The sequence below is a fragment of the Mandrillus leucophaeus genome, unplaced genomic scaffold (assembly GCF_000951045.1).
Source record: "Mandrillus leucophaeus isolate KB7577 unplaced genomic scaffold, Mleu.le_1.0 Scaffold415, whole genome shotgun sequence".
NCBI lineage: Eukaryota > Metazoa > Chordata > Mammalia > Primates > Cercopithecidae > Mandrillus > Mandrillus leucophaeus.
The window spans coordinates 1256415-1281559 of NW_012104421.1; the positions used below are offsets into that span (position 1 = coordinate 1256415).

The 25145-nt window shown below is 41.6% G+C and overlaps 1 protein-coding gene and 1 pseudogene across 1 annotated transcript in view; one reads left to right on the forward strand and one right to left on the reverse strand.

The window, feature by feature from the left end:
- The window catches only part of ADAMTSL1 (ADAMTS-like 1), a 433939-nt gene that overhangs the window by 247999 nt on the left and 160795 nt on the right, over window positions 1-25145 (forward strand). The window contains exon 15 of the mRNA XM_011992650.1: window positions 5863-5992. Within this exon, the coding sequence (XP_011848040.1) occupies window positions 5863-5992 (130 nt within the window). The remainder of the gene's footprint in view (window positions 1-5862; window positions 5993-25145) is intronic.
- On the reverse strand, window positions 2291-2845 carry LOC105548573 (annotated as a pseudogene).

Here is a 25145-nt window from a genome sequence, read left to right on the forward strand (position 1 = left end):
TGTAACAATTATGCTATTCTGGGAGATATAAACACTGAAAATCCCATTTTCTGGAAGATCGCATGTGAGCCTAACCTGCTCAGATCTGTATCCTGTGTCCCACTATCACCTCCTTGTTAGATTTTAATTTCCCACATATGAACGGATAGGTGTTATCAAGGAAAGCAACTCTGAACCCGATCAGCTTTATTGTATTGAACTCCTAGACAGTAAAATCCACGTTAAAATCTAGCTGGGAGAAAACTTGACATTGACTTCAGCAAAAATGGAAGATGAAGCCTTGTACCTGTTGTTCCCCTTTTCTTACAAGTCCTCTCTCCTTTTTGCTTCTGTCAAGAAAGGAAAACCCAGAATCATCAACTACTGTGCTTAAACATGTTCTCTGTCGGTTTACAATGTCCTCCTAAGAGCATGTATTAGCTGTTTTGGAAAGAGCACAAACTTGATGAGCTAACTTCTCACGTCGTGCCTGCCTCCCATGAGCCAACTCTACTGTGAAATCTAAGGTGAAACCCTCAGAATTTTTCCCTCCTCCAGCTTCCCACACTCCCAGTTCCAGGGTGGCTCCCTCACTCCAGGTTCATGCTCCCCAGGCATCCCATTCCCACCTCCCCCCAGCCTCAATTGCATGCTGTGCTTAGACTGCCCTGCCCTTTAGCCATTGCATTTGTTCATCCTACAAAAATGTATTGAGTGTTGACCACAGGGCTGACCCCAGATACTCCTTCATTATGACAGAACTTCTGTCCTTAGCTTCACCCACCACCCTGGGCTCCACCTAAGAAGGATGAGGCAACTGGTCCTCGTAACAACAGAGATTTAACGCACAGCGTTGGGGAGGCCTAGTGCCTTGTTCTAGAATACTTTAGATTAGAATGTAGTAACTCTGGAATGCTTCTTAGTCTCAGCACTTCATTACCCCCTGAGTTATTTTCATTTCTGAGCTATGATTATTGGTTTAGGGTAATGTAAATTTGTGTTTGACAAACCTAAGGGAGGAGATTATTGGTGTCTTTCTAGAAAGGTAGCCCTTACTTTCCCCATTCCTTGCAGTCTTAGAAGGGCCTAAATTGTTTTTTTTTTTACAAAATGGAACCACTTTAAGGCTTTTAGTTTACATTTGGCCACCTCAAAATAGTTGTAACGTTAGGTTGCTCAGTTTAAATATTGTGGCTCACTGTTGGATAGACACAATCTTTACATCCAAACGTTAATGCATACAAAGCAACAAGGCATTGTTAAATAAAACAGCAATAGTTACTGCAAATTAGGCCTTGTGACTAATTACATATGATTAAAATTACTTCCCACATTCACATCCACAGTACTCGTCCACCATTTAACATCTCAACCAAAATGTTACACGTGTAAAACAATCACTAACAGGCAAAAATACTAAACCTGTATATTTGGTATTACAAATACACTTATGCATGAGCAAGGAAGCAATTCCCAGTGATAATCTACAGCTGCAGAAGCCTGAAAATAATTTGTAAAAATTGTTAAATCATTAAAAAATTGTTTGAAAATATACACTTCTTGTCGTAGACACCCACTGTACATGTAACTATAAACATTGTTCCTTATATAAACAAAAAAGGAAACATATAATAAGAAATTTGAAAAGTCTGGACCTTTCCTTCCCAACAGATATTGAAGGCAGTGTCTTTAAGACATTATACTGAAAGGGCTATCGTATTTTAAAGACAAGATCACTGTCTCCATAGGTTTTTTTAAAAATTTACAAAACTGTATAGCTGTATTAATCAAAGCACTTATTTTGTACAATAATAATGACCTTAACTTTCTTTTAACAAAAACTACAATAAACTACAAGTATCAAAGAAGCAAAGTTATCTGGAGTAGTCCACATAGGAGCTCTTTGGACTTTCTTTTATTATGCTACAATAGTGGTGCTTTTAGGATTTACATTATTGTACTCTCCAATACAAAGTATGAGGCAGGGGTAGGGTATTCAGTACACCATTTTCATACATGTACAACATTGGTGGATGAAGAATGTCTCTTAGCAGTAATACTGGATGTAGCCTCTGCTTTTACCAGCTGCATACTCTAGGACTATTATATAAGGAAAAATCTCTCTTGTGATACTGGAAAGTGATTAGAATGTGCAAACTGATATAGTAGCTTTCATCCGCCTCTTGAGGGGTCCCACCACAGGAAAGCCCATTTAAGATGTTGGTAGGTTTAACAAAGCTGGAATGCTGGCACTGCTGAATTGGGCAACAGTTCTTCAGACCTCATTCAGAGCTGCAATGCATTTAGTACCTTAAAGCAGCTGACATGAGGACTTTTCGCGAGCCTTCCCAGGCACTGGAGTTTTTCTGTTAATTTGCCGCACTAGGTCATAAAAGATCTCATTAACATTTATTTTTGATTTTGTAGAAGAATCTAAGAATGTACAGTTGTTCCATTGTCTTGCTGGATTTTAACCTTGTTCCTTCCCTACAACTCTTTCATCTTCCAAGTCATCCTTATTACCAACAAGAATCATTGGAACATCATCAGTGTCTTTAACTCGAAGAATCTGTTCTCTCAAGTCTTGCAAATCATTAAATGTGGGCTGTGCTGTGATGGAATAAACTATTACAAAGCCTTGTCCATTTCTCATGTACAGATCCCTCCTTGCTATAAACTGTTCCATTCCTGCGGTATCCAAGATTTCAAGCCTATACTGTTGTGCATCTACTTCAACTTGCTTTCTATAAGAATCTTCTATCATAGGATCATATTTTTCAACAAAAATTCCTTGAACAAATTGTACAGTCAAAGCAGACTTTCCAATGCCTCCTGAGCCAAGAATGACTAACTTATACTCATGCATGATGCAAACTTGTAGAAACCTAGTACTTCTCACGCTGTCACCGGGTCCCCGCAGCCAGTATCACCCCCACGCTCCCTCCGGCTTGCTACTCTCGACTCCACAGCAGTCCTGCCGCTGCCGCCGCCACTCCAGCTGGTTTACACACCTGACTCTGGGCGAGGTTTGGCAGTGTCCAGAAGGGCCTAAGTTCTATCAAGAAGGAGTTCACAAAGTGGAAACACAGATCACATTACTCACACACCTTCACACACACACCTGATACAGTCACTTTCAAGTAAAGCATGTGACAAGCCCATGGCCCACTTCCTGCCTCAGGATCGTTGACCCAATTTCATAAGGTTTTCAGCAGATGAATAAAGCCAAAATATGTTTTATTTTAGAGTCTCATTTAGAATCTCTTGAATACTGCCAAACAGGTAAATGAGTTAAAAATTTAACTTCTAAGATAACCACAGCTCTAGATTCTGTATAGGGTAGAAAGCTACATCCAGTGACTTCTCGTCACTACCTTAATAATGCTAGACTATTCCAGTGGGAAGTATCAGTGATTATATCAACAGTTTCTTATGAAGTGTTTGGCTGTGTCATCATGCCATGAATTTCAAATGGCTCATCCGAGCTGCAACCAGGAGAACACCCTGCAGTCAGCATTACAGAATATAATGGAATAATTTGAATGTCTAATAGAAATCTCAAATGCTCCACCCTGAACTGGCCATGATATATTTAAATTAAATTTTGAAGCTCATAAACAATTTAGAAAAAAGAAAATATAAAGATACCATCACAGCCACAGAGTAAATATTGTGATTCATTTTTTATTTTTATTTATTTATTTTTGAGATGGCGTTTTGCTCTTCTCACCCAGGCTGGAGTGCAATGGTGTGATCTCAGCTCACTGCAACCTCCACCTCCTAGGTTTAAGCAATTCTCCTGCCTCAGTTTCCCGAGTAGCTGGGATTACAGGTGTGCATCACCACGGCTGGCTAATTTTGTATTTTTAGTAGAGATGAGATTTCACCATTTTGGCCAGGCTGGCCTCGAACTCCTGAACTCAGGTCATCCGCCCACCCTGGCCTCCCAAAGTGCTGGGATTACAGGCATGAGCCAGTGCGCCCGACTTTGTGATTTTTTTTTTTAATGTTTAATTTCTCAGACTTACAAGGAAGAAAGATGATTTGGACTCCGGTTGAGTCACTTTTTAAATGATGGTCTTCCTAAGTGGACTAGATTAATGTCACATCCACCTAGCAGGTATTAGCCAATGATTGAGCTGATGACTTCTTGGAGAAACACAGGGTACGTAGGAGGAGAGCAGCATGATGGGTCAACTGTACTATACTAGGTAGTGTCTGATGAAGCAGTGCAGAAAATAAAGCAAGGCAATATGTGTGTATTTATATATATTGCTAAGTACATGGATAGTCCCAGACTCTGCTATAACTATATATAAATGTCCAGCTATAGATAGATATCTTTAAATGTAAGCATCTTTATATACACAGCTATGTATGGCTGAAGGCAAATTAGTGAGAATGTCCTGTCTTGCCTCTTCACTTAAACTGAACTCTGCTGAAATGATTCCAGACAAACGCCTAGGTTATTCCTAAAGATCTCCAGGGAAGCAGATATGACAGCCTCTTAATGTTTTTAAATATTAAGTCTGTTGGTCAGTGCTAAGGGCGCAGCCATCCTCAGCTTTACCATTTACAGCTGTATGACCTTAAGCAGGTCTCTTCACCCTTCCCAGCCTATTTTCTTATCTGTAAAATGGGGATAAAAATAGTGCTTACTTTGTGCAATTGTTGATGCATGCCAAGCTCTTAGCCTTGGTACCCGGTTAATAATGATGCATGCCAAGCTCTTAGCCTTGGTACCTGGTTAATAATGGTCATCCTGTAAATGTTAGCTACTGTTATTATGACTGGGCATCAAAATGAAATGTCTGGCTATTACATTGCTCATTTAAATGTCTCCACAAGGGGGCCAGGTGCAATGGCTCATGCCTGTAATCCCAACACTTTGGGAAGCCGAGGTGGGCAGATCACTTGAGGTCAGGAGTTCAAGACCAGACTGACCAGCATGGTGAAACCCCATCTCTACTAAAAACACAAAAATTAGCCGGCCATGGTGGCACACACCTGTAGTCCCAGCTACTCAGGAGGCTGAGGCAGGAGAATCGCTTGAACTCAGGAGGCAGAGGTTGCAGTGAGCTGAGATCGTGCCACTACACTCCAGCCTGGGCGAGATTCTGCCTTGAAAAACAACTAAAAAATAAAGTAAAATAAAAATAAGCGTCTCCCCAAGGGCCCTGCAGACCACCTTGGAGAACTTCCCAGTGTGCCAGTCACTGCTCAAACTGCTGTTTCACTAGCACTGAGTCAGGGCGTGTGGGTGTCAGTGGAGAGGTTGTTTTCCATGGCTGTGGTTATTATGCATTTTATTCTCTTTCTTTGTTCCAACTTCCAAGGCTGCTTTAGGTCACAAAAGAAATGAACCAGAATCAGAAGGAAAAGAGCAAAGACTGGAGTCCTAGATTCAAGACCTCAAGAGCCCAGCAGTTTACAGAATTCTGGATATAAAACATGACCTTGGGCCTCCCTTCCAAATACAACAAACTCCTATCGATTAAAATACAAGATGTGAAGTTCTTAGGCCCTTTTTTGTCACCCTGTGCTCCTTGTGCATTGAATTATCACGTTCCAGCATTGATGGCATTAGCCTCGTGGCATTTTTTAAGCATTTCAAGAGTCTAGGTAGCAGCCTGTCTTCTGTGGGGGAGTTGCCCCCCTCAAGGAGCATGCTCCCAGAGGCAGCAAGCTTATGAGTACTTTCTCCCAGCTCGAGTGATGCTTGACAAGATTGGCAGTCCCGGGCTTTAAACTGCCATCTCTGACATGCAGCGAGAGTCCTACAGATCAGAGGGACCTCCCACCAGCTGCCTTGTCCACACTTCATCACCCTCACACACACACACCCACTTTGCACTCTGGCCTGACCGTGTGATTTGTACCCAGGTGTCCAGGAGGCTGTGGTGAGCTGCTTGAACAAACAGACTCAGGAACCTGCTGATGAGAACCTGTGCGTGACCAGCCGCCGGCCCCCACAGCTCCTGAAATCCTGCAATTTGGATCCCTGCCCAGCAAGGTAAGGGATGTGTAGCCTGCCCTGCTGCCCAGGGGCATGTACAGAACTGGGTGCATCTTTCAGTGGGCAAGACTGAAACACTTATTGTTACTCAATGTTTTGAAAACCAATTAGCATCAGTTCAAACTTTTAGTCAAATCCACTTAAGTTTAATTGAAACCAGGGCTTTGGAATTCCAGCCCAGTCAATGGTCATGCCAGAGTCTGGAAGATACCGTGCATGCACATGAGCCTGTGGCATGGCTGGTAGGTATGTGTGCCATGCAGTTGCTTTCCCCTAAAGGGAACATGAGGTGACCACAGACTTCATGGGTTCTGCCACCTTTGAGCCTGCGTCCTAAGCACTCACACTATAGTAATGAACTGGTCTGTGAATTGCAAAATATCAGGACCTGAAGCAATTGGGTGGTATAACTGATCCACTGTGAAATCTATATGCACACAGCATGCAGATTCATTATAGCATGCTCTGGGTGTGTGTGTGTCATTCCACATGCGTAAAATCAATTAGAGCATTTCATTGTTCAGCCCTGCCTGGGTCTCATTATTATCCAACCTTGAGTCACAGCCTTGATTGAGTTAATCAATCCAATCACTGCTTCAGTCCATACAATTTTATGGTGTCTTGAGAAACTTGCCTTCTAGATACTTCTTTTTGAGCAAATCTCATCTATGGGTTTGGAAGGGAGACATTTAAGAACCAAAGCCAGACTTTCAAATCTGCTGATGGAATGAAGAAATGTTGCTGAATAGGGTCAGATCCTAGATAAAAGGGGGAATGCTGATTTCAAATGATAGTTTTTCTCTTTCTGCAAAGTGTGTCCTGTAAGAAGCAGTTAATAACTGTATTGCTGTCAGGCATTTACAGTAGTTTGCTGGTCATGCTGACGCACTGTTTGTATTATTTCCCAGCTGGCTAGATTCCTTTCTTTGGGACTTGGAGGGTACAGATCATAGTCCTCCTGCAATCAGATGGAGGCACATCCCATGGTGACACTTCTCCTGCTAGTCACCAGAGTTGTTCTGTATGATGATCTGAATGGTGAACAAGGGCATCCTCTCTTCAAATACAGAAGTTAAGAGGGCAACTCATGCCACATTCTCCAAGGCATCCAGAAAATCAGTCAGCCACTGCTTTGGAGAAGCACCCCATTGATGCTTCTCCAGCAGTCAACAAAATAGAGTCCAAGTCAGGTCCAGTACATGAAATCCTGAGTAACCTCCTTTTCTATCCCTGCCCCACCTAGTTCCACATCTCTGTCCTAACTTCGCAGCTCTCTAGTTGTTGAGCCTAAGTGCATGGGCAAAGGACACAAACTTCTATTTGACTACAGTCCTGTCATCTAGGAAGAAGCAGTATCGATTCAGCATGGAAAGCCTGCAAGGTTCTTTGTTAGGCAGCCAAGAGGCCTGGCTTCTCATCCCGCTGTCACCAACTAGCTCTGTGGCATAGGGTAAGGTGCCTGCCCTTTAGGTTTCCACATCTGCAAAGTGAACTGGTTGTACATGATGATCTGAGGTCACCATGACTTGCTCACATGTCCCATGATTCTTTATTTCGGAGGCAGAAGCATTAAACACCTGCTTCTGCTGTGTGCTAATGATTGCTGTAATTTCTGTTCTGCTTATTTGCCATTATTTGAAAAACATGCAAAAGGGTCTTTCTAACCACATTCCTATGTTGTAATAACACCCAAATGCTGAGGCAGTGCTGAGGAGTCAGTGCCTGGGACTTGCTTAAAACTGCTGGGACTCGTGGTCCCCAAACCCTTCTCTGAGCAGCAAAAGGAATAAGACATGAGATTGTACTTCTCATTCTCAAAGTACTAACCATGGTTAAGTTAGATAAGGTTAGGTTATCCTGTGACCCTTTTGTTGACTCACAGACAAGAACTGTTGTTGAGCTGAATGTATTTGCATTTGCTCCAGATAAACTCAGTTCTCTGATTTCCCAGCAGCCAATTGTCAAGCCAACAGGCAAGACTTCTCACTGGGCACAGCCAGGAGTTTCTTGGGTCGACCATACACATTTAAACATTTGTAGAAGGTTGCTAATTACAACAATAAAGGGGACCAAATTATAATGGCCTAATCCAATCCCAGAGTCAAAATACATTTTCCTCCTAAAAGTGATATTTGTATAGAGGTTCCTTTCCTGTGGAATATCTCACTCTGATGTCAGAGAAAAATCTCTTCTTCCCTTCTCCTGGTGTTCAATGTATACAGAAGAGAAAATGTGTTTGGTAGGAGCATAATAGTGTATTGTTTTCTCACACAACCCACAACCTCTGTTCTGTTGGAAGCAATTTAGATCTTTAGTTCACAATTCCTACCCCACATGGTTCAGCGTTCCCTGTACATTTTTGTGTATCTTCTGATGGGATATAAGTTTCTAGACCGTGTCCTTTGGGGTCTTGGTCTGTGCTGCTATGCATGTGTTTAAAAAAATACCATAGCATTTTCAGTGGGATATAACAAAATGACATTTCAAGTCTTAGCCGCTGGGCCTTTGTCTCTGAGAGGTCACCCCCTGGTTAAGATAAATAGCTTTCCCAGGCAGTCGTTAGTCCCACTGAACACCAGTTAGGAAGCCACTTTTTTTCTTGTATGTGGTCAGAGTTATCAGATCACATGGAGAATACCAAAGGCCCCGGAGGGCAAGTCCAATCTGTGTAGCCAGGCTTTCTAAGGTTAAACTTGGCTTCTTTTGACTCTGTGTGATGGCAGGGATTGTTCAGAAGCCCATGTCTAACTTTAACCAGGTTTAGGCAGATATATCCTCATACCTGGTTATTCACGACAGGAAGATGTTTTCTTGAGCTGAAAGTATTCTGATTGTTCTAGTTTGTATGTTTGTGTGCATGCAGTGCCTACATTTTTTAGAACACTTTTTAAAAATAGTTATTTTCTGTTCGAAGAGTACTAGATTTTAAAGTTCTTACTATCAGCTTTGTGTCTGAATCCTTTCTATATTTCTGACACCTAGTGTAATGTTTGACACATAGCAGATGCTTATTAAGTGTTTATTATATAAATGGTATGAAGGACCAGGGCAAAATTTATAGGTAGCAATGTTTGGACCATATTATCAATGACAGCTGGGAAGACCTCAGTGCTTTCTCTCCTCTGCATCCTCCTTATCCCTTCTCTCCCACCTTCCAGATGCTGTTGATCCTTTCCTTAAGCTTAAGGCTTTAAATGCCAACTTAAAACATAAATAGCCTCAGGATTGAATCTTTTTTTTTTTTTTCTTTTTCTTTTCTTTTGAGACAGAGTCTCGCTCTGTTGCCCAGGCTGGAGTGCAGTGGTGAGATCTCAGCTCACTGCAAGCTCTGTCTCCCAGGTTCACACCATTCTCCTGCTTCAGCCTCCTGAGTAGCTGGAACTACAGGCACCCACCACCACGCCCAGCTAATATTTTGTATTTTTAGTAGAGACAGGGTTTCACCATGTTAGCCAGGATGGTCTCAATATCCTGACCTCATGATCCGCCCACCTTGGCCTCCCAAAGTGCTGGGATTACAGGCGTGAGTCATCGTGCACGGTCAGGATTGAACCTTTTATGTTATCATGCATGTATGGCAAAGTATCCCCCAAGTAAGGATACAAGGACAAGGTTTAATAGAAAAGAGAGGGAGAGGTGGAGGTTAAGTAAGTTATAGGCATTACCCAGGGAGGAGTTTGATTGTCGGGAAAGATTGCAAGTACTATATGGAAGACAGATGTTAATCCCTTCACAATTTTGCCTAAGATTAACCATAAGAAGTTAGGACCATTTTTGCTCGTGAGCTACCAGTGAGAATTTTCCATGAAAGTTAATGAGTAATTTGTGTGTCTAGAAGGCATATCATCCACCCAATCCTTCACTGGTGAAACCAGCTCAAGGGAGAAATGCCCAAAAAGGACCTAAGAGCAGTCATTCAAAAAGAAATCAGCCTCCCGTTCCTAATAAGGAGGTTTTCTGTGTTATTATTATACAAGGAATACATGAATAGTCTCATTCTTTAAAACTCAAGCACAACAGGAGTAATTAAAAAAAAAAAGGTACACCTTCCCCTTTCACCACCATCTTCTTCAGTTCTAGTTCCTTCTTATACCCAGAGATAGCCATTGTTAATGCTTTGCTACATATACTTCCAGATATTTTTCTATGAATTTATATACATATAAGAACATATACAAATAGATAAAGCTTTTTCCCTTTGTAAATGGGATCTTACTGTGTGTGTTGTTGAGAAATTTGGTTTTGTCATTTAATATTATGCACTAAAAATCTTTTACATCCCTGAGACACCAAAATAAAAGAATCAGCACATTGATTTAGACCTGCTCTGTCACTTTCCGCTACCTGACCTTCAAGAGGCCATACACCTTTTGAATCCTCAATTTTCTCATCTCTGAAATAGGAACATAGTAGACACTCAGAAAAATTCATTATCTTCTCCTTTCTTTTCATTTTCAAACTAGTACTTCTAGTTTAAAAGAAAACATGATTTTTAAAAATTGAGGCCTTCAATTGTATTAGATGTTTTTATTTACCTAAAGTCTTAATAATTAAGCTTTAGTCTGGGTGTGGTGGCCCATGCCTGTAATCCCAGTACTTTGGGAAGCCAAGGCAGATGAATTGCTTAAGATCAGGAGCTCAAGACCAGCCTGGACAACATGGCAAAATCCTGTCTCTACAAAAAATACAAAAATTAGCTGGGTGTGTGTTGGTTGGGGGGTGCCTGTAGTCATAGGTAATTGGGAGGCTAGAGTGGGAGGATCACTGAACCCAAGGAGGTCAAGGCTGCAGTGAGCTGTGATGACACCACTACACTCCAGCCTAGGTAACAGAATGAGACCCTGTCTCCAAAATAATAATAATAAGCTCTAACAACTATCTCCCTGGTTTACAATAGCAATGACAAGAGCAGCCCAAGGAAAAGCAGAAAGTACTACCTTTAAAAAAAAAGTGTATGACTGTTATTAATTATAGCATTTGATAGCCACGCCAGTGTGTGTTGAAAAGATTTGGTAAACGTATGTGGAGGAGGGGAATGAAGTAAGCAATGAAAGCCAGATGCTGAAAATGAAGGAAATTCCAAGCAATTTCTGCAGCTTTGTTCTAACATACTTTTTAAACTAAACTTTTATTTCTGTGCAACAGAGAACAGCTGAGTGGTACAGAATAGATAAACAGGGAAGGGGAAAAAAGCTCGTAATTCCAGGAACAGTACTTGGTTTCTGCCCTCCCCCTGCCCCAGCCCCAGTCTCTTTTCTCAGACCTAGGATGGTTCTTAGAACCAGCAAGAGCTATAAACGAAGCTTGAGAATCCCTGTTTGAAAGGAGAGAGTTAAGAAACACGTCTGAAAGGTCACAGAGTCTTCTCTTTAAAAGCATACTTCAGAATGCCTATTTTATTATACACTAACAAAATCCATGTATACTAGCAGCAAATGATTTTCAATTTCAAATTTTCTTTTATATTAGCTTACAATGGCTAGAGCAGAGGGTGCTGCCTTTTAACACAATCATATTTTAATTTATTTGATGGAGCTTTCAAAGCTTTGCATGTTCTTCCCTGTGACAACTTGTTTTAAAGGTTACTGTTTCAACATGCTCTTGAAATATTGGTTTATCTTCTGTTGTACTCCTAAATTTCCATACGCTGCCTTTTGGCTCTGTCCACACTAACTTTTAAGTGCTTAAAGCAAAAGTACACCAGAGCTCACTGGCATCCACAGCAATTGAGTCCATATCCAGGCGCCTTTGAAGAGTTCATGCTGTTACTACTGCCATCCCCCTTGGTAAATTCAGATGTATCTTACACTGTCTCTCTCTTTTCTTCCATTGATGGATAGGAACCTACCATAGCCTGTTCCTTAATAGTTGGGCCTGACTGGGCCAGTGAGAGTCTCTTTTGTTTCTCTAGTGGGACTGTATTAGCCCAGTGATCACAACTGTCCCCAGCAGCATTTTGACATCAACAAGAGTAAAGGTCATATGTTTATTTGCCTCAGGGCTAAAATCTTCATTTTTCCTAAAGATATTCCTTTCCATGTATGACCATGGAAAGGAATATCTTTACATCACCTGTTACATCGGTCTCGAATCTATGAGAAATAAGCTTTGATGATATTAGAAATCGCTTTGAAGCCGGGCATGGTGGCTCACGCCTGTAGTCCTACCACTTTTGGAAGCTGAGGTGGGTGGATCATCTGAGATCAGGAGTTCGAGACCAGCCTGGCCAACATGGCAAAAATACGTCTCCACTAAAAATGCAAAAATTGACCAAGTGTGGTGGCTAGCCCCTGTAATCCCAGCTGCTCAGGAGGCTGAGGCAGGAGAGCCACTTGAACCCAGGAGGAGGTTACAGTGAGCCAAGATCGTGACATTGCACTCCAGTCTGGGCAACAGAGTAAGACTCTGTCTCAAAAATAAATAAATAAATAAATAAATAAATAAATAAATAAATAAGACAATTGCCTTCCATGCATATATTTAGTTGCTGCATGAGTTTGGGGTGAAAATCAAGGGGTTAGATCTACCTTCCCATCATGTCACCTGAAAGCATATATGATATGACTCATTCTAAAGAGATAGAAACATCAGCATTAGGAAAATCCATGCAGTTACGTCCTGAGAGGGAAGTTTTTCTGGTTTCTTAACATCTATGTGATTGGACAGCACCTTAGACCACATAATTCTGCCTAGACTCTGGGAAATGCCTTTATATAGACCATTGGTTAGAGTTAACTTTCTGCACGAATATTAAAGCAGAGAGTGTTTTTGCATCCCAATTCAGGGGGGAAAAAAAAACAACAAATAACAAGCATCTTTGTGTCTGCTTGTATTTGGTTGTCAGGGATGACTAGAAGACAAAACCCTGTCCTAAAGGAGTTACCAGTTAATAGATGAAGAAGATTTCAAAACAGTAACTTCGTGAATAGGGCAAGCATGGAGTTTGGTGGAAGCTTGAGGCTGAGAGAAGGCTTCCTGGAGGAGGCAATGCCTGTGCTGAATGGTAAGGCATAAGTAGGAGTTATCCAAGTAAAGAAGGAAGATGTTGCAGGCAGAAGGAAAACCATGAGCACAAAATGAAGGACAAAAAATGAAAGCGAGTGTTAGAGAATGGACAGAGGTCAGATCCAGGAGAGTCCGGTATGCCAAGTTAAGTTGTTTAGACTTTATGTCCTGTGGGCATTGAAGAGCCACTCAAGGATATTAGCCAGGGGTGTGGAAGCGTCAGATTTACTTAGAGAAAGATGACTCTGGCTGCTCATCCAAGAAAGCTAAACTGGTAATGGGGGTTAACTTTTATTGTAGGCATATTTCCTTTTTCTCATGTAGAGTCAAAAATAAAGAGTGTGCTCTGTGTGATCTGAACCGTAACATTTTTTCATTGAAAAATTAATGCCCTCCTGTCCCAGGTATGTTCACATTTTGTTTGTTGATCAACCCAGTGTGTGTTGATCAAGCCAGTGTGTGTTGACTTGGCCTAGCCACTTGGCAGGAGGAGGATACAGCCCCAAGGAAGGGTGTCAGGGCGTCATGAGCGGTGCAGCTGCCTGATCCCTGGCAACCCTTCCAGCTCTAATATTCTGTGATTCTTTGAAGGAAATGATAATTATCCACAGAATTGAAACTTTTCAACAAAGAAGGAAAAATTAAATTCTAATCAGAAAAATACCTTGAGTCAAATTTAAGTTCCAAAGACAAAGCACCTCCATTCGTTACAAAACAGGAACTGGCTTTAACTATAAAGAGTCACGAAAAGTCTGCAGGGAACAAGACTTACATGGCCATAAGAAAAATGCAGGTGAAAGCATTGGGGCAGCAAGGATGGTTCCACATTGAAATGCTGAATGTTTTTATAATGCCTTAATGTTTTTATAATGTTTGTTTATGTGTAAAGGGATACACATATCCTGCATCCCTCCATTTAGAATGTTATGATGCCCTTTAAGATAACGAGAATTTCTCTTCCTTTAGTCTCCATTGAACAAATGTCTATTGAATGCCTGCTTTGTGCCAAGCATGTGTGGGAGATACAGTAGTGAACAAGACCCACTTTGTTCCCTGTAGCAGCCAAAGCCAGAGTTTGGGAATGGTCCGGGAGGGGTCACTCTATTTTCTAAATCTTGGATGCCTTAAGTGTTGCTCTTCTTAAGACACTTATTAACTTAAACCTCCTGAGTTATTCACTGCACTAAGAGTTGATGTATCTGTACCAGTCATCAACCTCATTGTTCATAAGCACCATGAGAATGGAAATAGCACCAGCAGATAGCTTTCTCCTGTGGATATGGTGATGAAACATTGGAGGTTTATAGCTCAAAACCTTCCACCTTACAAATCAATCAACAGTACTAATGTGGAGTTTCCCAAAATAAATCTTTGTTTTTTCCTTCAGTTTTTTGCTTTCCCTACAATCTAGTGTTTCCAAAGTCCTAAAGTAACAATTTAAGAGCAGGCAATAATTTGGCTGATGCTTTGAAATGATGATTATTGCTTCCTAAGTATACAAGATGCCTTCTTTGGAAATTTTGAGCAGAAGGCCTCATGAACAATTTGATGAGAAGAGTTTTTCTATTGACCTTATAGTTAGAAATATGCTATTTTACTATGTTGCTTAAACTTGGAAAACAAAGTAGGAAAAAGACCTGAGAAAGAGATAGAGAAAAAGAGATGTTAAAGCGACATAAAAATGAGGGAGTGAAAAAGAGAATGCTCTGATTTGTATCCAATAATCTGGCAGATACAGTTCAGGAACAGTTCATACTTCTGAAAATATTATTCCTGTCATGGCGCCAGCCAAGGTTAGTCGGTTCTTAGGTTATCTACTGCAGGTGCAGAAAGATCTGTCACAAAGCAGAGCCCAGCCAGCTACCTTCTTTTTCATAGTGAATTCTTCCTTCATTCATGTCTTTTCCATTCCCTCTTTCTCTTCATCATTTTATCTAGTTATCTTTATCCAGGGCTGCAGTGCACTTTGGTGTTTATGTCAGGGACACAGGAAACCTAAGGGAAGAATGATTGTCGCTGCATTAACACAGCTCCCAGACCTGTAGATGCTCATTACCTTCTCATGAGGCTTCAGTTTTTACATGGGGAGTTGCCGTCCTTGAGGCCTAGACAGGCACAGACACGGGCCGTAGGCTGCATGCTAGAACAGCTGAAAGTGGTGCCTTCTCTGTAATTTACTGCTATCGACTCTGGTCACTGAGTGGGTAGACACAGACACCTTTCTGGCTGCCTAAAGGAGCTACTATGTGATTCACACAGGTAGAAAGGGCCCTCTGCCCAAGTTGCCTGGAGCTTGACACTTATTCCACTAGTAGTGATGCTGTTAAATACCAAGCCATGACTTACTTTGATCATATATATATGCCTCTGGAAGAGATAGCTGATTGTCACCTCATCATGGTGTTTCTCTTTTACCAGACATTATTTTTCCTAATGGGGGGATCTTGGCAATTTTTAAGAATGGGGAAACTTCAGTAGGACAAGACCAAGAGGAGAGTTGGCAATGCCAAAGCTAAATATTCCCCACTAGGAGTAGAGACACTGCCTGGAAAAAAAGAAATATCATAGGGTTTTCAGATCAGACAGATGTTGGCTTTCTCACTTGCTCTGTAGCATGGGCTGGTGTATTAGGCTGTTCTCACATTGCTATAAACAAATAAAATACCCGAGACTAGGTAATTTATAAAGAGAAGAGGCACTGGGCATAGTGGCTCGTGTCTGTAATTCCAGCACTTTGGGAGACTGAGGTGGGAGGATCCCTTGAGCCCAGGAGTTTGAGACCAGCCTGGGCAACATTGTGAAACCCTGTCCCTACAAAGTATACAGAAATTAGCCAGCCATAGTAGTATGCACCTGTTGTCCCAGCTACTCAGGAGACTGAAGTGGGAGGATCACTTGAGCTCAGGAGGTCAAAGCTGCAGTGAGCCGTGGGTGCACCATGCAGTCATGCAACTCAAAAAGAAAAAAATGGAAGAAAAGAGAAAAGAGGTTTAATTGGCTCACAGTTCTGCAGGCTGTACAGAAAGCATAGCAGCATCTGCTTTTGGAGAAGCCTCAGGAAATTTCCAATCATAGTGGAAGGCAGAGCAGGGGTAGGCACTTCACATGGTGAAAGTAGGAGCAAGAGGGAGAATGGGGAGGTGCTACACACTTTTAAATGACCAGATATCACAAGAACTCACTATCTTGACAAGAAGTGTGATCCTGAAATGAGCTGCTGTGTCCCGATGGCCGCAATGGCCTGGGATAAGGCAGAAAGAAATCAGGAAGCGTCTATGAATTGTGTTATTCCTAGCCGGTTGTCTCCTTTAATGTTCGTGGGAGGGAAGGAAAAAGTGAGGAAGGAAAGAAGGAACAAAGAAAGTAAAGGAAAGAAAAGAAGGAAAAAAGGAAAAGCCACATCATGGTAGAGATAAGGCACAGGGCATCTTGCCCCCATATCCTTGCTGACCTTCACAGGTCATCTTTGAGCAAGGTATGGCCTCCCTCATAGCTTCTATTTATTAAGCACTTACAATATGCATGGCACTGTGCCCATCACTTTATATACATTGTTTTGCTTAATCTTCCCCACAATGTTGTAAGAGTGATTCCATTCCTATCCTAACTTTACAGCTGAGGAAACAGTCTTTAGTGAGATATCTTGTAACTAGCCAGTGGCAGTTCCAAACTTGGAACAAGGTATGTCTAATTCCAAAGCAGTTACTGAGAGCCCAAGGCTGTCTGTCCCTCTGTCACTGTGTTTATAGATCCATGCATCATCCCGTCTGTCTCTCACACTGTCCTGGGTACCACAGTGTAAGCATGGGAATGACCGCAGTGTAAAGAACCAACTGTAGTCTCACAGCAGCTTACAACCTAGTAAACATCACAAGTTAACAAGGTCTGCTTCATCTCTATCAGATAACCTTCATCTTATACTCTGAGTTAACAAGAGTAGGACTAGGCTCTTGGTGAAAGTGAGCATTTGAAAGACAGTCAAAAATTCATTAGAGTACAGATTTCTCAGGGCAGAGCCCAACACATAGGAAATGAAGCATGCTAAAAGAGAAGTCTAGTAGACCTAAAGTGAATGTGTTCAAACCCACCACTGAGTTATTAGGCAAAAAGCTCATATCCTTAAAAAAATATGAAGAAATACTAAGACATGCAGAGATGCATCCTTTGCTTATAAATCAGGAAGAAGCTTTGTATCTTTGCTCTGCCACTGGTCTAGCTTATGCTTCGGTGATGCTTGTTCATGTTGTAAATTACCAGCACCATCATTCCCCCCACCACCACCCACACACACACACACACTCTCTCTCTCTCCCTCTCTCTCTCTCTCTCTCTCCCCGCCCCCCACCCCCCTACCCCACTTCTCTTCTCTTTCCCGGGGGCAAACCTGGGTCCTTGCCTCCTTTTCTGTGCCACTCTCTTTCTGACTTTCCTGGTGCCTGTTCCCTCTCTCCCCTAAAGACTTATTCTCAGTCACCTTGTCTTTTGACTACCCAAATTCCCAGCTGACCCTTCTGGGTCACTTGTACAGGGTACAGTCTTCTCACTTCTTTCAACTCTTTTTCTTCACTCTCCACCACCCCCATCCCCATTCAATTCAACTCAGCTAAGAATTAGGAAAAGAAAACTACCTAAACTAATTCACACTAAGGTGTAAATGACTGATTCCTGGCCCTTCATTCCAGCTGTGAGAGCATGGGCTTCTGAGTCCCACAAATCAGGGTTAAAATCCAGTTCATATGATATGCTACCTCTTTGGCCGTGGGTGGGTTGTTGAACTTCTCAGAACTTCAGTTTATTCCTCTTTAACCCCAGAGAGTGGTCGTGAGGATAAGTGTGTTAAGCGCTCAGCACAGTGCCTAGCTCATACTAAGTACTCTATGAATGGTAATAGAGATTAGTTTTGGGTTTTGTAGGGTTTTTTATGTATCTTTGTAAGAAGCGGTCCTTGATTGGAGGATGTAGGTGATTTGTGTGCACTTTAGAAAACTGTGTTCTCACCTTTTTTCCTGAAGGAAAGACAGGCTCTGTTATAGAGGAAAGGTACTGCCCAGTCTAGACCAAGAATGCCTGGCCTTCATTATCTGCTTCTATTAGCTCTAATCCTTGGGAGGGTGGGCATTTTCTACTGGTTAAGAGAAAATCCAGCACAGTTCAGCAAACATTTATAAAATTCTTACTGTGTCATAGATTCTGGAGAAACAATACAGTCTAGGACGTAGACCCTGGGCCAGGCACTAACAACTTATTAGGAAACCAATATACAAACAGATTGTTACAAGACAGACCCATAACAGTCATGTTAGAGATATCAACCAGTGTTTTATGGAAACACAGAGATGATGGATTCACCTAATCCAGGTTAGAGAAGGTGACCTTGAGAAGGTAACCACTGAGCTGAGTCTCTTGTTCTTACAGCTGGTAAAATAATTTTTCTTAAAAATCTAATCACACATGTTATTGATCTACTAATTAGATATTCCCCCAGAGTCCCAATCCAGGCTTTTCAAGAAACCTCAGGGCAGTTTTGTGCCCTGCCTTCCGTCCCCTTTCAGTCTTCCAGGTAAGCCTAAAATTGCTTGATTCCACTGTGTAAGAGTATCTCTAGTTACTCTCAATGACCAGGAATCTGATAGATTTGTGTCCTGTAACCACATAATGCAATAATCACTATGCTGCCTGTTAAAAATGGATCAAATTAACTTTTATTAAACCTCTGTCCCTATGGACAACACTGGAACTTGAAGCCTCACAATTTATCTATAGCTTTCCTGTGTTCTCCAAGGTGCCATGCTGCCTCAGACACCTCTCATAGCTCAGGACATATGAGAGATATCTAGAAGACAGGGCAACGTATTTATGTTGCATTTCAGGCAATGGTGAAAAGTATGGAAGACAGAAGGACCACATGGTTCATGCAATACCAATGACTTGCCGTCTCCCTCAGTGGTAAACTCAAGAACTCTTCGGTTAGAATGTTTTGCAAAGTTTTCTGAGTTCTGTGAAACTAGGTGTTATAGAAGTACAAGATACTGAATTATTAGTCTCTCCTTATTTCTTTTTTACGGCATCCCTTCATCCCTTGCCACATGAGTGATTTCAGAGGGTTGGTTTTCAGAGCCCCACTATCTGATCGGTCTTCAAAATGCTTGCTTATTGTACAGATGTGATTGGAAGATTTGCTTAACACAGAGAAACAGCGGTGCTACAGAGATCTCTCAGATGTGAAATGGACATTCAAATTGTTTTGAAGTTTAAAAAGTAAAAGTGTCAGGAAATGTATACTCTGGCATTAGTAAAACCCCACATGTCAAATATGGGTTACTCCTTTATTAGAGTCAAAGTGCAAATGGGAGGACACCGTAGATCGTTACTGAATGTGCTCAGGATGCTCTTTGAGAAATCGGATTGCACCCTTTTTCTTTTTCTTTTGGTCTTTTTTTTTTTTTTTGAGACAGGGTCTTGCTGTGTCACCCAGGCTGGAATGCAGTGGTGTAATCATGGCTGACTGCAGCCTCAACCTCCTGGGCTCACAAAGCTTATGTCACTGATGCACTTGCTAGGGAAATTCTCTCAAATTAAAAAAAAAAAAATCTTTGTAGATGGGCAACAGACCCCCCACCTCCTTCTACCATACTTTTCCTGCCTCAACTTTCTCCCTAGACTAGCATGCCAACAAAAATCAGACAACGTGATGAGCAGAGTTTGCACAATTTTAAGTTTCATCGTGCTATAGAAAACCACAGAAGGAAATTGATGCAAGCAAGATATTTATTGATGTAAAACTACCATAACTAGACCATTTATCAATGCTCCTTTCATGAGAAAATGATGCCAAAATTCTAATAGGGAGGAGAAGCTGATATGGAGCCAGATCTCCTTCACAAGATGTGCCCCCACTGTCCAGTTTGACTCTGTGGCTTTTGGGGGTTAGGGAGCATAAATGGTAGGCCATGTGGTCACAGGTAAGGGGAGACAGTAAGATGACAGTCTGGGGGCCAGGAATGCTTCCATTTCTCTCTTCTTTTTTCTGTGTTACCTGCTAGGTACTACCATAGGCCTTGGGAAGGCACATCCCAGGCACACCTAGAAACACCTTATGTGAAAATGGATAGTGTCAGGCACTTTATCTTTAACTCAATAGAAGTTGACAATATAACTGACCCATGGTGGAGTGAAGTGAAACCACATGTGAGCTGGATTGACCCTCCCTTGATCTAGAAAAGAAAAAGTGCTGTTTTCTAGCTCACCCTTCCATACCTAACTCCTCCAGGAGGGTAACTCTGCATGACAAGGTTGGCAACAGGTAGACTACTTTTTACCACACATGGGCTTACTGCAGTCGTGTGTTTATATGTGTGTAGAAAGTGGTCCCATGGATTATATTCCTTTCTCTTAACACATACAAAAATAATGTGTTGAAGTCTGATATATTTGAAGATAATATCTTGCTACGGTGCTTCATTCTCAAATGTGTAAAATTCTCTTTCCATTGTCTCTCTGTGCAGAGGTAAACTTTAAATGAAAGCCTACCCCAACACTTATGCCATTTCCATAACTGTGTAATTATTTGCTACTTACCACATTTTGGGAGCCCCAAAACCCTCCTCTGTGAACAGACTAGTATCTGAAATAGATGCATTTTCTGAGTATCAAACGTGCCCACTTGTCCACATAGAACTCTCTCTGCCTGAAAGGCCAATTAAAAAGGTAAAGTACAGGATGGGCGTAGTGGCTCACACCTGTAATCCCAGCACTTTGGGAGGCCGAGGCAGGTGGATCACCTGAGGTCAGAGGTTTGAGACCAGACTGACCAACATGGAGAAACCTTGTCTCTACTAAAAATACAAAAATTAGCTGGGCATGATGGCACATACCTGTAATCCCAGCTACTCGGGAGGCTGAGGCAGGAGAACCGCTTGAACCCGGGAGGTGGAGGTTGCAGTGAGCTGAGATCAAGCCATTGCATCCAGCCTGGGCAACAAGAATGAAACTCTGTCTCAAAAAAAAAAGTGAAGTACAAGGAAGACTTCCACTCCAGGGCCCCATGCCCATGCCAGATAATATGGATGAATCACATCACTTCACCAGTGAATCCATGATCTTCAAGTGGCCTTGGGATTCCTTCACTTCTAGTGATTGAGGGATCATGGTCACATGAAGAACTTGGTGCACATCAAACTCTCATCACTTCCCAGTAGGCTTTATTAGCACTATTAGTCCTATCGATACCAAAAGGTCATATGGCTTCATTCTTTACATTCCACAAAACCAGAATGGTAAGAAGTTTAGCTGACAGATGTGTCTGGAATCTGACAGTTTGACCAATGAATCTCCCTTAGTGACTAGGGTTGTAGAATCCCAGAATATAATTCAGTTAAATCCTCCCATTTTATCTGTGAGAAAAGAGAGGCCAGAGGTATTAAGCCACTTGTCCAAATAGACACTGACTGGCAAAGCTCAAAGCCTGAAAAGTAATGTTTTCCAATTTCGAGCTCAGTGTTTATCATAAACCAGAAGAACCAAGAGCTACTTTAGTGATTCAGAATGTAGTGTCTAGAACCAGACTTCCTGAGTTCAAATTCTGGTTCCACCACTCACTGTGTCCTTAAGCAAGTCACTTAACCCCTCTCTGTCCTCATTTGCTTGTCTATAAGATAAAGATTTTTAAAAGTACCTATCTCACAGGGGTTTTGTGCAGATAAATGAATTAATGTATGTAAAGCATTTTTGTGAGTTCCTGGTTATTTAAGAATAGATTCTATATTTAAGTGTTTCAATTGATAAAATGCACTAAGAGCTGGACTCCTGTGATAGAATAGGGGACCCAGATGGTCACTAGACATCATATATTTTTCACTAGGGTAAGAAAGGATTTTCTTACAGCCCTGCTTTGAGAGGTTTTGTGCTTTCTCTATATCTTAGTCTTTAAAACTATGGAAAGGAATTGAGTATGATATGCAGTTACCCCAGGTAAAAATCTTCTGTGCTTCAAACATGTTCTTAACCATCAACAAGAAAAGCATTCCTTGCTATTTGAGAGTGAAGAGTAGAGGGTAAGAGGTCAGCTAGACAACGAGAGTGGGAAAGAAAGAAGATGGTTGCATTCATAAAGCTTGAGGATTTTTCTAGTAATTTAGTATAAATGAATGATAGTCAAGAAATAGGAATTCATCTGACCTCTGTGTGGCTTGGGGTAAAAACACTCTCCATGGTTTTTGTTTGCAAGTTGTGTGTAATCCAGTGTTCTTATTCAGAATCTAGTTGCTGGGTTGCCCCCACTGTTTCTGTTTTCCTAGCTGGAAAAATAGATAATCTGCTCTGAGGGTCAGAGGGCAACTAGAAAATTCTCTGTGGCCTAGAGAATGTGAGGCTGCATGAAGCAAAACAGTGAACTATTGTAAATGTGGGAGGCAAGGAAAATTAAATAGAAAAACAGTTACTCTAACTTGGGGATAGCAATAGCAGTAATTCTAAGCATAAGCAAAAAGGAACTCCAAAGACAAATTCTTTCTATTTTTCTCTCTTGTGTATGAGAAATAATATTATAACAACAATGATAGCAATCATAATGGTGGCAGCTACCACATGGTATTTTGTTTCCAACACCTGTACAAGCTAGAGGCTAGCAGGGAAAAACACGATTACGAACTCTGGAGTGAGACTACTTAGGGTCAAATCCTGAATCTCTTACAACTAGCTATGTGAACTTAGCCAAGTTACTTCAATTGCCCTATATATAAAACGGCATAATAATAGTACCTAGATCTTAGGGTTGCCATGAGGATTAAATGAATTAGTACATGTGAAGTTCTTACAGCAGTACCCAGCACATAGCAAGCACCCAATAACTACTGGAAGCTATTATTGTAATTATTGTTATCGTCCTTATTTTATAGATAAACGAGTTGGCATTCAAAGAGGGTAACTTTCCCAAGGTCATAAAACACAGATGGAAGTGGATGGTATGTTGAAATTCAAAGTTCTGGGGCAGTCTGGTTCTTGACATTATGCTCACGTGTCTCCTACTTAGTAAATATAACTTAGGGATTTAGGCCAATTCATCAGTTCTATCAGATCCAAGTGTGTTTAAAAATAGTGTCCCAGGGATAAAAGTCCTAGCAATAAATGAGAATCATGGATAATCAAAAACAAATGAGGGATTTAATAAGCCAATATAAATCCTAATGTGAGGGTTTCAATTTATTCAGGCTTCAGCCTGATAATAATCCCTTAACTCGCCCTAAGATACCAAAACATCAAAGAGTAAAACATGCATTCTACATGAAGAGATCTTTGAACCTAACTTGAAAAATCAGTTTAGGTCATTTTTGTGTGGTCATATATAAAAACATTTGTGGAAAGCCTCATTCTCACTCCCCAAGTCAACACCCTTCAGGGCTAGAAAGTACATGGGCTGCTGTTCCCCACATCATGTGAATAGAACATCTGTGTGAATAGGAAGCCTGTGCAAACAGCAGGCACTGCCCACAGGGGTGCGTATGTGTGTGCATCAGGCATATGCATGTATGTCAATGTCTATGTGTATATGTGTGTCCATGTCTACTATCTGTGTGTGTGTGTGTGTGTGTGTGTGTGTGTGTGTGTGTGTGTGTGTCTCCCCAGCCCTGAGGGAATTAATCACCCCTGCATCAATAGCTACCTGCTTCCTCTCCTGTCTTCTCACATATCAATCTCCTGAGACAGACAGGGAGATCTCTCCAGGGGAAATGGCTTCATTTTTTGCATTCCTCTGCCAAGCCAGGCTTAAATTGGTTTCATGGTCTGCTTAAGCAGGGTAGAGGACCTACTTGAAGCACCATGTCACCCTGTGCCGTGTCCTGCCAAACTTCTCACTAAGGCTGGCAAATGTCGGGACAGACAGGAAAAGAGCCTGCTGGCCATTCTGGCACTCAGCGGATTAGGGGAGGTCAAGAAGCCTAATCCATAAGGCTGTGATTTTGAAGGATAGTGAGCTGAAGTCACCTTTGTCATTAACGGTTTGGCTGCCCAAAGCACCTCTGCTTCCCAGTCTCCCCCGCCCCCACCCACCCCTACGTAATTACATCAAGGAGAGAAGAGAGGAGCAAGAAGTAGAGTTTTCCATGGATTTACTAGGCTTTCTACTCAATGTTGTTTCTTTCTTTCTTTTCTTTTCTTTTCTTTCCTTTTTTTTTTTGAGAGGAGTCTCCCTCTGTCACCCAGGCTACAGTGCAGTGGTGAGATCTCGGCTCACTGCAGCCCCGCTTCCCCGGTTCCAGCAATTCTCCTGCCTCAGCCTCCCAGGTAGCTGGGATTACAGGCACGCACCACCACGCCTGGCTAATTTTTGTATTTTTAATAGAGACTGGGTTTCACCATGTTGGCCAGGCTGGTCTCAAACTCCCGACCTCTGATGATCTGCCCACCTTGGCCTCCCAAAGTGCTAGTATTACAGGTATGAGCCACCACGCTCGGCCTCAATGTTCTTTCTAGTCCTGAGCATGGGAACTTCAAAATCCCAGTTCTCTGAATGCTTCATGGAAGCATTCTTATACCTCATTCAACCTGGAATACCTTCTTTTTACTTCTGCCTTTGCCTGGCTACCACTTACTCACCTGTCAAGACTCAATCTGGATATCACCATCGTGAGGAAGCCATTGATGATACTACCTCATTCCTCTCAACTCCCAATCTATGATTCTGTCTTAGATTGTGCTTATCTGCTTCATAGACTAGACTCTGTGCCCCAGGCAAATAGGGTTGAGGTCCGACTCATTTACTACTCTGTCTCCTTACATAAAGCCTGGCGTACAAAAAGTGTTCAATAAATACTAATTAAATGGATAAATAATGAATAGTATTTGTTACAGCATCTTATGGTTGTCTCTAAAAACTCTTAAAATCAAGAATATTTTGAAAATCTCTGTGTCCCAATCATTCAGCATAATTCTCAGTACATACCAGATTTTCAACAAGTAAATGCATGAATACAAGTACACATACACATGCGAGTGGCTGAATAGATGGGTAGAATTAAAAATGAAGTCTGTACATAGTGTTGGAAGTTCTGGCTAGGGCAATTAGGCAAGAGAAAGAAATCAAGGGTATTCAGTTAGGAAAAGAAGAAATCAAATTGTCCCTCTTTGCAGATGACATGATTGTATA